General features: G+C 38.2%; 2 protein-coding genes across 4 annotated transcripts; both read right to left on the bottom strand.

Annotated features, from left to right (window-relative positions):
• Nucleotides 1-393: 393 nt before the first annotated feature.
• On the bottom strand, nt 394-8,160 carry si:dkey-118j18.2. 3 transcript variants are annotated; one of them, XM_041968406.1, is made up of 5 exons: nt 7,813-8,160; nt 7,564-7,652; nt 7,281-7,440; nt 4,424-4,556; nt 394-2,746 (listed from the first exon to the last, which is right to left on the bottom strand). In XM_041968406.1, exons 2-5 carry the CDS (start codon nt 7,581-7,583, stop codon nt 2,571-2,573), a joined length of 489 nt encoding a protein of 162 aa, XP_041824340.1. In that variant the 5' UTR covers nt 7,584-7,652; nt 7,813-8,160; the 3' UTR covers nt 394-2,570. The 3 variants fall into 3 exon arrangements, with proteins under 3 accessions (XP_041824340.1, XP_041824339.1, XP_041824341.1); XM_041968405.1 differs by having other exon boundaries at nt 7,817-8,160; XM_041968407.1 differs by having other exon boundaries at nt 8,028-8,160.
• Nucleotides 8,161-9,191: 1,031 nt separating this feature from the next.
• timm21 (translocase of inner mitochondrial membrane 21) lies at nt 9,192-14,423 on the bottom strand. The gene is made up of 6 exons (XM_041969032.1): nt 13,947-14,423; nt 13,625-13,687; nt 13,408-13,505; nt 13,211-13,284; nt 12,498-12,603; nt 9,192-9,723 (listed from the first exon to the last, which is right to left on the bottom strand). The coding sequence occupies exons 1-6, from the start codon at nt 14,254-14,256 to the stop codon at nt 9,631-9,633; spliced, it is 744 nt and encodes a 247-aa protein (XP_041824966.1). The 5' UTR covers nt 14,257-14,423; the 3' UTR covers nt 9,192-9,630.
• Between the last annotated feature and the right edge of the window lie 177 nt (nt 14,424-14,600).

The following is a 14,600-nucleotide window of genomic DNA, read 5'->3' as shown; positions in this document are numbered from 1 at the left end:
AACCCTCACCAAGAGTGCAAACACCACATTTGATGTCAAAACAGGAAACAGATGCTCATTTAGTCTCTTTTCCAGATTTGCTAGCGATATTCTAGGTAACAATAAAATAATTACAGATAAAAAGTAACCAAGAGGCTATAGAAGAAGACAATCTGTGCAGCAGTTAGTGGGGATTAGAAAATGTTCACAACAAGGAATATGGCAGATGTTTAGGTCAGAGAAAACTTATAGAACAGAGCAATACCAGAGTGGCTAATAGGGAGATCTAAGTAGTTATCTTAGAAGAAGAACTAGAAGTGATGTGTGGGTCCATGCTAAAATATCTCTTACTCATATACCAACATTTATATAACTAAACTTACAGGATAGGTAGGAACTGCTTTTTCTTTGGCCTGCCATAGGCTATAAGAAAAAACAAGGCGCGGAATAGCATCGCAGCATAGCGTCGTTCACTCAGTCCAACATACAGTAATGAGTGAAGATATTTCAGGTTCACAAACAGCGACGATGCAGTCTGATGTGTGTGAAGACCACAAACCTCCTTAAACATCTGAGAACATCATAACACAGAGACAGAGGTGATGAGGTGACTTCGAGAGGAGAGGAGGTGCTGCTAGTGCGGACACAGATGTTTATCTGAGTCATTTGGGGCTGCAGGTAGGTCCTATCAGAGGGAGAAAATTTAGAGCTGTTGCCTATGTGTAGAACTACTACTGGATTTTTGGAGAAGTGCTTTATGTCTGATTTCTGCTAAGTTTAAGTTTTTGTGCTGATGTTTAAACAGGAGTTCTTTGCAAGCTTAAAACTAAGGCTTCATTTTTGTTCAAATGTGGAGCAGTGAGTATGATTATGCAAGTAAAGGTTGCAATGAATAACTGCATGCGTTCAGGTTAGAACAATATGTCCCCGAGATCACCTCTCCTCAATTCAACAAACCTAAATTTATTCAGATAAGATTACCGGCCAAGGACATTAAAACTTAAACCAGGTGGGCTGCTGCTAAATAGAAATACTCCCAGGCTGAAAATTGGTTGCTTCATTTATAGAAAATAAGGCGACATTATGTGCATCTTCAATTTTCAAGACTGTGTTGAAGTGCTTTACAACAGACTTCAATTTTAAAGAAACAAGAAATGTAAAGAAGCTGCCATGCAAGGCGTCAGGCCACTTTTAGAAGCAAAAACAGTTGTTTTTCAGCCCCATGCTGCTACAAAGCTTCCCTGCATAGCCACAAAATGTAGCATCGCTTAAAACCATTACTGGAAGTAGATGACTAGAGAGCGTCTTGTTACACTTATTTCTGCTTTTAAAAAAAAAAAAAAAAAAAGTTGCAAAAGTCTTTTTCAAAGAAATGCTTTATAAGAAAATACAATAATTGCTTAATCTGTACCAGGCTGTTCCAGATTAACAGAAATATGACATTAGTAAGAAGCTTTTTTTGTCTTTTTGGTTAGTATTTACTTTGCATCAATTGTCATGGAAAAACAATAACTGAATTTTCTAGGTTATCCTATTTTTGCATAATTTTGTTTAAGATTTGTTTTTTGTTTTTTTTTAGAAACAGGAACTAACAGCTCCGTCACCATGTGGCATTTTCCCTATAAGCTCTATGGGTCATTTTCCAGGGTTGTTGCACACTTTTTTAATCAGGCAGTATTATTTTCAGCTAAATTCTTCTTCTACTGTAAATGTAGAGCAGTGACAGGCAGCATATATGAGGATATGCAGAGAAAAACCTTATCTTCTGCCACGAAATGTTTTTGTTTCAACCAGTTCCCCATTTCTCATTGGTCTGACTCAATGCCATTCACATAACTAATATTCACTTGAATTACCCAATGCCCCAGTATAATCACCACAACATATTAAACATAAGTTAATAGGATAATTATCTAGAACATTTAATGTATTTATTCTTATATAGTACTTGAGTGCAGAAATGAAGCACTGAGTTTGAAGTTGAAGCTATTATGAATGTGTGCATACCATGGTGCTCCAGATGATTAACAGCTTGTCCATTCTAGTTGTCTGTATCACACTGTTGCTGAGATACAGCATGCAGAACTATAGACACTCTCAAGATGCAGAATCAGGAACAAAAACTGTTCAACATCCTCTCATTTCCCCTAATTCATGCTTTAAGAATGAGCCTATTAATTCAGTTCAGCAAATGGTCATAGACACACAACAACAACATGTGTATGAAACAGAACACACTTTAAAAGTCTCTTAGCTATCCTTGCTGTATGGAAGGTTCTGTGGTCCTGACTGAGGCACACAGGCTTGCTAAGGCTTGTCATCAGTTATTGCAAAACTTATCAGATGACCACTTTTTCATACAAAGAGGAAAAGTAAAAAAAACAAACAAACAATAAACACACAAGTACACATTTACAGGCAGGCACACGACCATCCAAAATAAACGTTTGCTCTCACGTGATGAGAGTTAGGCTGGCAACGATCGCTGAGGTTGAATGTAGGAAGGCAGTGCATGGAAAAAAAAAGGCAAACTGGCATCAGCGACTGTTTTAAGTGAACCTGCGCTCTGACAGGGACTCACTGTGATCTCGTCAGTCTTGTTGACTGACTTGTGCAGGTGGAATCAGTGTGTATGGGGGAGGGGCTTCGTTGACACTATTAGAATTTGCGCCCTCAGAAATCAGAAGCGTGACATGAGAAGGGTGAGGGGCGTCGACTTCGTCCCCTTGGGCACACTCACTGTAGGGAGGGGGCTTCAGATCAACCTCTGAAAGGAAAGCAGAGGAAAGGTCAAGCAGTTACAAGGTTGAACATTAAAGTTGTGCGACTGATAAAAAGAAGGTTTAATTACGTGAATCTTCATGCCACATTACTCACACCTGGTTTACATTTGCAAGGAGATCCAGTGCACTGAGGCAATGCTCTTCAATAATCTTTCAGCCTCATTAATAAACATATGCTATGGCAAATTGTGGACTGATATAAACACTAAAATTCCTATCCTACAAGAGAGATGCTCAGGAAGAAAACAAATATATCACCACTTTAAATCCTCCCTGGTACTCTTCTCATAAACCACTTCTCAAAAACCATTTATAAATAAATCAAGTGGCAACAAAACTTACTTTGATCAGCACAGGATGTAAAACAAGTGGTCCCACACATTTTCCTTATATGGCTGCAACACCTGCCTACGCTGTCTATTTTATCTTCACGCTTTTAATCAATTAAAATGCTTTGCTTAGAACAAAGCATAAAACCCCCTCTTGTGTCTGCCCCTGGAAAAAAAAGGCAGCATGCAGTTGCATTTGTGCCGAGATGTCACATATCCACCTTCTATAACCACATCCTGCAGTCAGACGGAGATTGAACAAGCGCTTCTGTCTGAATGTGATATCATTTGTAAAAAGAGGACACTCTAAAACCTGATTTGAAGATTAAGCAATTGGCACAGCCAGCTTGAGTGTTTTTAAATTAACACACAGAATCTTATTAAGAAAAAAATCTGAGGTTAGTCATGCGTTATGCATGTTAATATAAGGATACAGAGGTTTTCAGCACATTTAAATATAATGTAAAAAGGGAAAAGGCTAGCATGAGCACAGGGGTGGAAATTAGCTTATAAAAAAAGACAAAAAGAAAGTTGTAATAAGGGAAATATAGAGGTAAACTTCTAAAAAAAAAATGGGAGCCTCTCAGCTTGCAACCATAACAGCTAAAATTTATTTCACTAAGACATACCTAACAGACACGAGACTACTCTTCTAATGCTATAAAAAAACAAGTTTCCATTGAGATTAGGCTACAGATATAGCGTTATGACTTGATCACAAAGCAAAGTACAAAACAGTAATCCATTTGTTCACATAAGTTTATGAACGAATAATGAGAAGAGACTACTTTGCAGTTATTGTCAGATCATTAGTGGTTTTCTGGCAAATGTCTGACTCGTGTATTTCTTTAATGGAATGAACATGACAAGAGTGTTGGAAATTCTCTTCAGTATAATCTGTGTTCTGCAGCACATAAATGAAACCACACCAATGAAGTAACCACATTGAATTCAGTCATGAACCAAGAATCAGTGCAAATGTAGTTACTGTGCTGAACACAATTCAGAGATGTCAACTAGAGCGCATATGATGTGCTGATGCTAATGCTGTGGTGCCATAAACTAATATGACAATGAGCATGTGCCTACAAGCGGACTTGAACATAAATGCATCATATACACACGTATCCAACTTTAATTTTCCCCAAGAATCTTTTACACAGGTTAACATGTTGCATGTAGCTTACAAGAAGTAATGAATGAAAAAGAAGGGTGAAGAAAAACAAAACACACAAAAAACAAACAAACATAAAAATAACGTTTGCAAGCTCACTTCTGAATCAAACACAGAAGCAAAAGTTATACATCACTGGCTTTATAAAAGTATGCTACCTCCAGAGACGGCCTCATATGGTGGCGGCATGTCCAGGTGGGAGATGGATGTGGTTGGTGGCAGGGCTGGGGAGGGTTCCTCTATCGACAGGTCATCCTGGACTCCATACCAATTAGGCCAGGCGGATGTTTGCTAGAAAGGGGAAGGAAATACAAGTTAGTCACACACACAAGAAAGCAGAAGCATGTTAAAACACAGAAGCACAGTACTATTAGGTTACCCCAGAGGCCTGGTTTTTCTAAGCTCATTTCTGGAGATTATGGTTATGATAATAATGCTCCTCTGAGAATAACTTGTCCCTTATAACTCTTTGGATTTGGCCAAAATTGACAAGTACAAGTCTTGATAAACAAACATTTTATTCCTTTGAAGAAAGCTTTAGTCTGCTTTAACCCATCTTAGCTCTGTAGTTGTATCATGTACAAGCAGGCAGAGCAGGCAAATCTAATAATAATAGAGTAATAACCAAGCAGATTGATGCTTTCATTACTTCAAAATGACTATTTTGTTGACAGGAAAAGCTGAGCAATCATCTATCACAGACTGCCCAGTTCGTTGTATTTGCTGCATTACGAATCTAAAACGGATACAAAAATATAGTCACATGATTAATAATCAAATCAAACTAATCAAATTTCCATTTCCATTCCATTCCACTGAAAAAAGAAACAAAAAACAAAGCCATGCTTTATGTTGTCTTAAAATAACTGAACCAACTGAAATGAAGAAGAGTAATCTATAACCTGTTAAGAGCTTCAATTTATCTTCAAGGTTTTGTTGTTTCATAAGTTGTTTTTTTTTGTTTTAATCCACCAAACCAATAAAAACAATCACCAGTGATAAAAGGTCCAATGCTGTTTGCCCCACCTACGTTGGGAATAGAAAATAACACTTGAATGCAACTCAAATAACAAATCTAACTCTCAGCTTGGACATGTGACCTGTGTGCAGACATAACTTTGCAGAGCAGAAGCAGTTGTAGCCTACAGATCATTTCTTTAAGAAAACCAGAAGAATGGAAACAATGCATTGTTTGAATTATGTCAGGAAATTATTTGCTCACATTTTAGGATATAATATTATACCATTCAGTAAGGTGTGTTTAGATAATTCAAAAATATGTAATTTAATTTAGTCTAACATATATATTTTTTTACTTTATGCCAGGGGTGGCCAACGTCAGTCCTCAAGAGCCACAATCCTGCAGGTCTTTCAAATTTCCCTGCTCCAGCACACCTGTCTCAAATTAAATGGATCCAACAGCCTATGAGGATCTGCACAATGACTCATTAGTTTAAGTCAGGTGTGTTGGAGCAGGGAAATTTGGAAAACCTGCAGGATTGTGGCTGTCGAGGACCAACGTTGGCCACCCCTGCTTTATGCTTTCATTAATGTATATATCTTAAAAAACAACATAGTTAAAATCAAGTCAATGTCCATTTGCTAACGCTAAAAAGCCAATCAAGTGATTTCTTTCACTGAAAGACAGTAATTCTGTCACAAAGGGGAAAAAAAAGCCAATGGTGCATTTCCCACCACAAAGACGAGAGAGACAGATGTTCACCGGCATTACAGAATATACAGCTAATTGTTGGCTCAGAGTATAAGAACTGCAACACTGTCAAAGAGGTTTGGCAAGTCATACTACATTATTTAAACCCAGAGTCTGAGTTGTAGAGGAATTTCTCCAGAAAACCTTTGGGGTACCAGGTTATGGATGACCAAGGTGCCTCCTTGCTGCACATTCCATTAAAATCTAAACAGGGAACATTAAACATCTGAGAAGTCAGAGAAAGCAAAGGGAGCAGGAAGAAACAAAGAGTAGCAGAACAAAAACCAGAAAGTGAAAGTAGAACAGAGAAAGGTATAAGAACGGAACAGTGAGTAAACCTAAGTGACCTCAAGGAAGCTAAAGAAGGGGTGAAATCATAAAGAAGTGGAGTTCAAGGACGTGAGAGGGATTCAGGAGTGGATGAATGGGTAGTCTAAGAGACGTAGACTGGCAGTCTTAAGACTTAACTGCATGTCCTCTCAAATTAGACAAACAGTTCTGATAACAAAAGATATCGTAAATGATCTGGGGAAACCCAAGGCTTACAAGCTCAGAAATTGTGCAGTTTCATTTGTTTACTTTTTTACAAATGGGGCATTTCCTGGAGCACAAATATTCCAAACAAGGCTGAAAATACCAGTGTCTGTCCCTCTTCCACTTAACCACACAGATAAAAAATATGTCTACAGAATCCGTACAAACTACAGATCCTTTAACAAACATTCGGTGCAGACGGTAAGAAGTGCGATGGCATTTTGAAGCCTATAGTGCTTACATTATTACATCAAATAAGCAGCCAAAAGGAGCCATGTAAATTAACCACAAGCTCAAGGAGATTAAACATTAAAAGAGTATCTCTTTTTTACCCAAGTCTCATATCTTATGCTTCACATGAATACAGGAAAGTTGATAGGATTTCTTGAGGAAAAAAAAACCCCAGGATGAGTAGCTGAAACTTATTTTTCCCCCATTAAACACGGCTGTCATCAACCTCAAAGAGTCTAAACAGACAAATAAACTCAACAAGAGCTCATCATTGCACAACCAGTCTCGCTCAGTGTTGCTAAAAATGAAACGTGTCTATTAATTGGAAAACCACAAGCATATTTGAAAAAAAAAGAGTGCAAACAACTCCACTGCAAAAATGCTGCACAACTATGACCTTATTTGACTCTCTTACACTGTTGTTATTCAGTGAACCATGTTCAGGTCACACCTAGAGATTGTCTTTACTACATACAAAAAAAAAAAGCCTACAGGCTGAAAACCACTTCAGTAGTTGACATGTGTAGCTCTACACTTACACTTTGTCTCTCACACATCTGATGAAGGTAGGCCCTTCCTCCGACAATGACTATCTGTGCATTGCGTGTGTTGCTCAGGTACGCTGCCAGCTGTCTCTGTCTTGACCGGTACCAGCACACGTAGAAGAATATTTTTATAATAATGAAGATGATAACAACTCTGTAAAAGAAACAGACAAGGGGGGAATAGGGGGGAGTGGTGCACACTGAAGTTTAAGTTCTAAACTCCACAGTTTGAGGCTAAAAATGCAATAAACGGCTGTAAAATTGAAGTTATACTCACATGTACCAGTACAGCTCCATTTTAAAAGCGTTTTATCACTGAGGGTAGTCTCATAACTGGAGAACAACTTGCTGACTCCTCAATTTCACCTGTAGACAGAAATGTTTTACTCGTTTTCACCACTACATTTTCTACATATAAAATTTGTATTATGGGTAATAATTACACTAGCTAACGTTTATAAACCTTGCAGTTCTTACTGTAACGTAAAACAAACTGCAACTTGAGCACCACGGCTCAAGTGTAAACTTACTTTTTTAACGACAAGGCGGCCTCCTGAGTTAGCTTACAAGGTGTGCCATTTTCTTAGCCGTTTTGTGGACAAGACCGGATCTCCAGGAGCCAGATGTAGGCTGCAGCTAGTTTAGCTAAGATATCGTGTAGCAGGCCAAAACAACAATAGCTCTATTTACCCCCCTCGGGAGCTAAACAACGACCGAAACTGGTCTGCTTTATAAGCATACCTTCCTGGTGTTTTTGCGATATGATTAGCTTGCTATTCGATGAGTAATTCGTTGATTGAACATTAGGGTGACAACTTAATTAGCCCAGAGGAGTTAAGCTAACGCGGACTGACTGAGCACATCCCTCTGTTCACTGATGCCTTTGATTTTCTCAGTGGGCGTTCACGAGACTGCTGCTTTCCTGCTTCCTAGTGTAAAGCCTCTCCCCCTTCACATAAACACATAGTTATGACATTTAATGGCTATTTTTCCGTTCAAGTGTAAGTTTTTAGATCGAAAAGATAGTTCAGACATTTTCTTTTATACATACAGAGGTATGGGAACGCAAAAGAGAAGCTATTTCAAGTAGGTGTAATTTTTATTTAACAGAGTATAACTGCTACATACTTACACTGCTAGCATAACTTATAAACTGCAGTTAGGTATTCTACTTGCCAAGGATCACACATTAACAGCAGAACATAAAAAAATGTATATTTATTGGTAGTTAAGAAAACCATTACTACAGCGACTTTTCACGATGCATCACAAATTCCCATATTCATGAGGGTTCTTGAAGGTAGCACCTGTCAACCTGACAGAGTTTAAAATAAAATATCATTCACACAAATGAACATATATAAATCAGTACGGTTGGTAAATAACAGATTATTTGTGATCCCGGTTTTGTAATCTGAATAACAAAGTAATTAGAATCTGCCCAATTACATTTGAAAAAAGTTATTACACACTGTAAAAGATGGCATTACATATTTGAAATATGGCTACAACACACCACGTCACTCTCATAGCAATGTTTTAGTTGTCTACTTTTTAGTTCATTGCTTTTGGCAATTCTAAATGCCAAATACATTTTATTGCATATTAAAATATGCTTAGCTTTCCCTTCTCTGGTTGTATTTTTGGTGGCATGACATGACCTTTACCACAGCAGCCACGTACAACAAATACCATCCCACACACTGACGAAAACATACAGCAAACATTTGTGTTATGTCAAAATGTTTTTGTAGGTTTAGATACATGCCAACAATGCAAATGCATTTTATTTATGTTGAAAATATTTTGATATTAAAAAAAAAAAAAAAAAAAAAGAAAAGAATGAATTTGTGTGCACATGGCCAACATTTAATTATGTAAATGAAAAACAATGTTCTTTGACTAAAATTTAGAAATTCAGTTTTAATGAGACTCAAAGTTGCAATTTTACACTATAACCAAAAGACATACACAAATACTTCTGAAGATGTGAGTGAAAATAAAATCTACAAAGTCCCTGATTCAATTCTTTGCTTCCATCTGGTGGTGACTATTTTAAAATACAATGCAACCTGCAACTGGCAAAAACTGAAGTATTTATTGAGAACACTTATACAAATACATGGCAATAATCTACATGGACAAGACTGCAAATCAAATTTAACAAAGTGGAGGGTTCAATTAACACTGGGAACTTGCATAACTTAGTAATCAAGAGCGCATAGGCATTAAATCTTTTCATCCAGACACACAAACCAACTTTTTAGATAAACATATAGACATGATTTGTTTTCTAATAATGCTGCATCAGTGCAGTCACACCTCTGGGTGGCAGACATCTTTCTCATCTGTTGTCTTCTACAATGATGGTCCGTCTTGGGTAGGTGTCTACATCTACAAATATATATCGAAACTCGTATTTTCCAGTTTCAGGATTCTGTAAAATGAGAAAAACCATTGAAAACCCATTTTAACTTATATGCAACATTCATTGAAAGTTTGGAATGACTTTTTCATCCTCTGCCATCAGATAAGAAATCAGTAAGAGAATGTGCACCGCCGTCATCAACGCACAGAATTGTGGTAGTATTCGCCATTTTGGGTGTAACCCCGGTCTGTTTACATTGGTCCAGCAGTGGCTCTTGTCTTCTTAATCTTGTTTTTTTTTTTTTTAAGTATTTAATCTTATCACATCCCAAGTTGAGAACTTGTCTGCAGTAGCTGCTTTGTGATCAGAGTACAGAAAGGAAATTAACCAGCAGATTTTCATCCCTACTTTCGTCTTTGTGCAGCTCTGCACCAAGTTTTCCAGGCGATGTTCTGGCTGACCGTTGTTTGGATGTAAAGGACAGTTTGGGTTTTATATGTAGAAGTAAAAATGGCCACATTTACAATGTGTCGTAGGGCTGGGCAATTAATCGAATTTTAATCGCAATTACGATCTGGGTTTTGAACGATCATAAAAATGAAATGGTCCGATTATTTTTTGTCCTTCGATTTGTGCTGTTTTCAAATCGAGCGCAGCTGTCATTGCAGCGCTTTGCTGCAGACTCCTCCCACAGCCCCGACCGCTTTAGTTTTATTCAGAACGAGTTGCAGACACCTGGACACACGGGAGGCGGCGTCACTCCTTCTCCATCATTTTCTATGTAAACTTGCGCAAGGAAGCGAAAATCGCTGCCCTCCTCCAGCCAAGCGACAGGCGACAGTCGTGCATGTAAAATGTTGCGTTCGTGCACGCAGACGTGCACACGGAGGCTTGCAACGCAACACAAAAAATAGAAAAATGTTAAACTTTTGTGAGTCGCGACTAAAAAATCCATCAGCTCCCAGAGTCACAGAGAGAAAAACGTTATAAACAACTTTTTTCTCAATTAACATAGTGAACAATCCGGGATTAAGAAACTCATAACACCATTTTAGTGGACTGTCTCTCTCTCCCCTGTATGATGAGTGTAGTGAGGGTGTTGTGAAAGATGTGGTGACCATCCGATGTTTCGCCACCACTACGGACCTGTGGTGAAATGTCGCGCTACATTTTATTGACGCGGATTTAAACGGGAAAACGAAATGTCTCCAGACTATTTTTTTCCAGATCACACCAGGTGGAACATAGCTGCTGGTCTGAGACAAACAATAGCTATGTGGACCTGGTGGAAAGAAACTAGTCGGCATTACCACAGTAAACACTTAAAATCCCCCCCCCCACCACCTCTTATCTATAATCGTGTTAAATAATCGAGATCTCAATTTCAATCAAAATAATCGTGATTATCATTTTTCTCATAATCGAGCAGCCCTGATGTGTCGGCTACATCAGTGGTTCATAACCTAGGGTCTGGGACCTCCCAAGGGGGTCCCCTAAAAACCACAGGGGGCCCCAGCGGCTTTAAACATTTGGAGCCATTGTAATTAGGGACAATGTGTGTACATTAATTTAAGAAAAAAAAAAGTAAGATTATATGTTGTTAATTTAACTTTGGCTTTACTGAAAGACATGACTCAGTCAGAAAACATTATTTATGGTGAAAGGCTCAAATTTAAAGGCATAAAATCAAACATGGTTTCAGCATGGGGTGGGGCAGGGGGTCCACGGCTTTATAGTATTTCCATGAAGGGGGTCCTCAAGGAAAATAGGCTGGGAACCAGTGAGTTAGATGAACAGGATGATGAGAGAACAGGTGAGGTGCTACACCAGAGAATTCATATAGAAAAGGTTACTGGCTGCAGGTTTGAAGAAAAAAAAAAAAAAACACTAACAATCTGGATGAAACTTTAATGTTCAGATGAGAACTCGACTTTCTTCCACCAGGTTGTAATCGTTTGGTCTCTGATTATGAGTCCTGGTGTTTTTCTGCCAGACATCCAGTCACAACATTCAGGATGGTTCACTTTTTTAAGAGTAGATCTGCTATCAGATCTAGTAAATTTTTTGGGGATATTTTATTGTTGTTTCACTGTTGTAATAAATAAATACAATTCCTCATATTTTTGACTGCGTTCATATTTTAACTGCTCCTTTTGCTTAAACAAGAAGTTTTAAATGAATTAATCCTGTATATTTAGACATGTCTTTTCCTGTTATAACTCCCAGAATATATTCATGTATCCGAAATTAATCCACACAAATAAACAGATAATATATTTGGATTTGGAATCAAAATGTCAGAAAAATAAAACTTTAATTAACATAAATGTTCAGTGTGATGGTGTAGTTGCAGCTGACAGTTTGTAGACTCGCAGGTTTTAGTTCATCCGTTTGTAAAATGGCTGCATGAACATTTATTGATCGTTAATTATTAAATACGTGACAAGTGTAGGAACTTCCACTAAACAAGCTAAACACTGACGTCTGAGACTGAAACACGTGGCAACGCATCGAAAGCTGAACTTCATCCATTGTTCAGCAGATTGTAACTAAGTTATTAATAATGCTTTTTTTTTTCTCTTAGAGCTTATCACGGTAAAGACACTTCTTTTCAGCGTCTTAGACATGTTTTTAGCACAAGTTTACTAGTGAGAAACCTGGAAGGGTTGATGGAAATAGAAGCCAGGTGCCCACAACGTGGTGGAGAAAGCTGTGGTAACGTCACATGCACATTCTCGACACCGCATTCCCTTCACAGATATGAACAGCAGAAATTATGTAGACTTTTGGAAAGGTGTCATGCATATGTTAGGAAATGCTGTTCGGATCAGACATCCACTCACCTCTTTTGACTCTGAATGAACAGTTCCTTTCAGGCCTGGCTCCGAGCCTTCAATGTAAAACTTAAGTCTCATATGCTTCAGACCATCTTTTAGGTACTCTATATGGCTGTAGTGGAAACACACACACAAATAAAAGAAAGAAAAAATATAAATTATATATATTGAAAACTCTCAGGATGCTACAATACAACTAGCACACAACACATGGTTGTTTAACACAAATATGGCTGAAATTCTAATTAACATGTCCATGCCAACATAATACATTCACCAGCAAATATCCTGAGAAATGACCAAATCCGTGCTCTATTTTTGAGAAACTGTTTGACATTTTCAAGTGAATAAATTCACAGCCTGACACATAAATGTTTAGGATTTTTGTTAAGTTACACGAGATAAAGTCTTATGAAATGTTTTACTATTTCAGATACAAAGTGGACACTTCTGAAAGTCATGGAACTCTTGTTCACCTTTTGACTTTCCAAAATCCTGTACATTGTGATTATAGGATTCCTTTAGGTTCCTGTAATTTAATTACTTCTGTTCTCAGCAGAGTAAAGTGATCTATTTCTATTTTGTTCTCTTGTATTTGCTGTTTAGAAGCTTGACTCTGCCAACCAAACTGGCATAAGTATTGCATTTTGTGATGATCCACAAAAACCAGTCTGTTGCAATATAATGTTGGAAAACTACTTGTTAACAGTGATTCCCACCTGACTTGTTGCCTCCTCCCTCGACGTGTGGTTTCCCCATAACATTTTATTGGCTCACCAAATGCACCAATCACCTGCATGTTGAATAAGGGATAATAGTTTTTATGCATGCAACTGCGCATTAACCTGAACTGACAGACAATGTATCTACAGTATCAATAAGTTTTACTGGAGATAATTTTTGGCCTTATATTTACCTCTGGGTGGGATTTAACTTTGTCAAAGGCTCTTCCGTAGACTTTATTTGGGCTTGAGGAGGAGAAGAGCTCCTGGAAAACCACATACAACAGCCCACCTGAAACACACACGCAGAGCAACTAAACACAACGGTGCACATATTTGTTATTTGACGTTAAATAGCACAAGTTGGTATGTTCACTGGTGCATGTCTTGAAATATTGTCATCTTGCTCACCTGTCACTCCAAGCCCGATGAGTACTACTATCAGGTAGGTGAAGTCTCTGCCAGCCTCTTTTACTGAACGGTGAGCAACAAGTAGTCAGTAAGCAGGGTATTAGTAAGCAACATGATTTTTTTAAAAAAGAAAGAAAGATATTTACTTTGTTATTTATGGGGGTTCTTACTCAGATACAGTTAAATTAGAGCATACTGGAATTTACTACACTGACGGGAGTGCTCATGGGAAATTGTTTTCATTTATGTGAAGCACAAGTTATATTACAATTACATTAAAGGAAGACTGTTTGGGTCATTTGCATGTCTTTTCTCTGCATACCTTTCTGGCCAGCTGAAGGTCTCCCACTCTGATACCTGGACACTGACTTCTCTCTGTCTTCGGGGCTGCTTCTGTTTCTGGCTGTAAAGTCCACAGAAATACCCCGCCGGCTCTGTGCGTGAGTGAGACAGCTCAGACCAGAGGAAAGATTATCTATTCTAAATGAGGTTAGTCCTGATGTTTTGGACATTGCCCTGCGCGTGTGCACAAGCACGCCAACCTGCGCGAGTTTACATTTCTGCAAGGAGAACTGGGTCGCCGTGTGTGGGACATTTCGGTGCAGAGCTTTCAAAATTAGCGTGTAAGCCATAGTTAAGTCCTAAAACCCGCTTTGTTGCTAAACAATTGAAAGATATAACTACATAAAAAAATACATGAATACGCAACTTATTTTACTGAACTACAGAGATTTTTTACTGTTGCTCTGTGTCAAAGACACAAGCCTGTTAGACCGACGCTTCATTTTGTCGTCGTCACTTCCTGCTTCTTCTTCTTCTTCGCCTGGGTTCAGTTGCAGCAAAGCAGTTTACGGTGAATTACTGACACCTACAGGACTACAGCATGGCACGATAACCGCAGACAAAAAATAAAATCATAATACACTGGCTAATTTTAGTATTATGTAACTAATTTTATTAGTTGTCCACAGTCCTT

The sequence above is a fragment of the Melanotaenia boesemani genome, chromosome 18 (genome assembly GCF_017639745.1).
Source record: "Melanotaenia boesemani isolate fMelBoe1 chromosome 18, fMelBoe1.pri, whole genome shotgun sequence".
Lineage (NCBI taxonomy): Eukaryota > Metazoa > Chordata > Actinopteri > Atheriniformes > Melanotaeniidae > Melanotaenia > Melanotaenia boesemani.
This window is presented reverse-complemented; position numbering and strand designations above follow the sequence as displayed.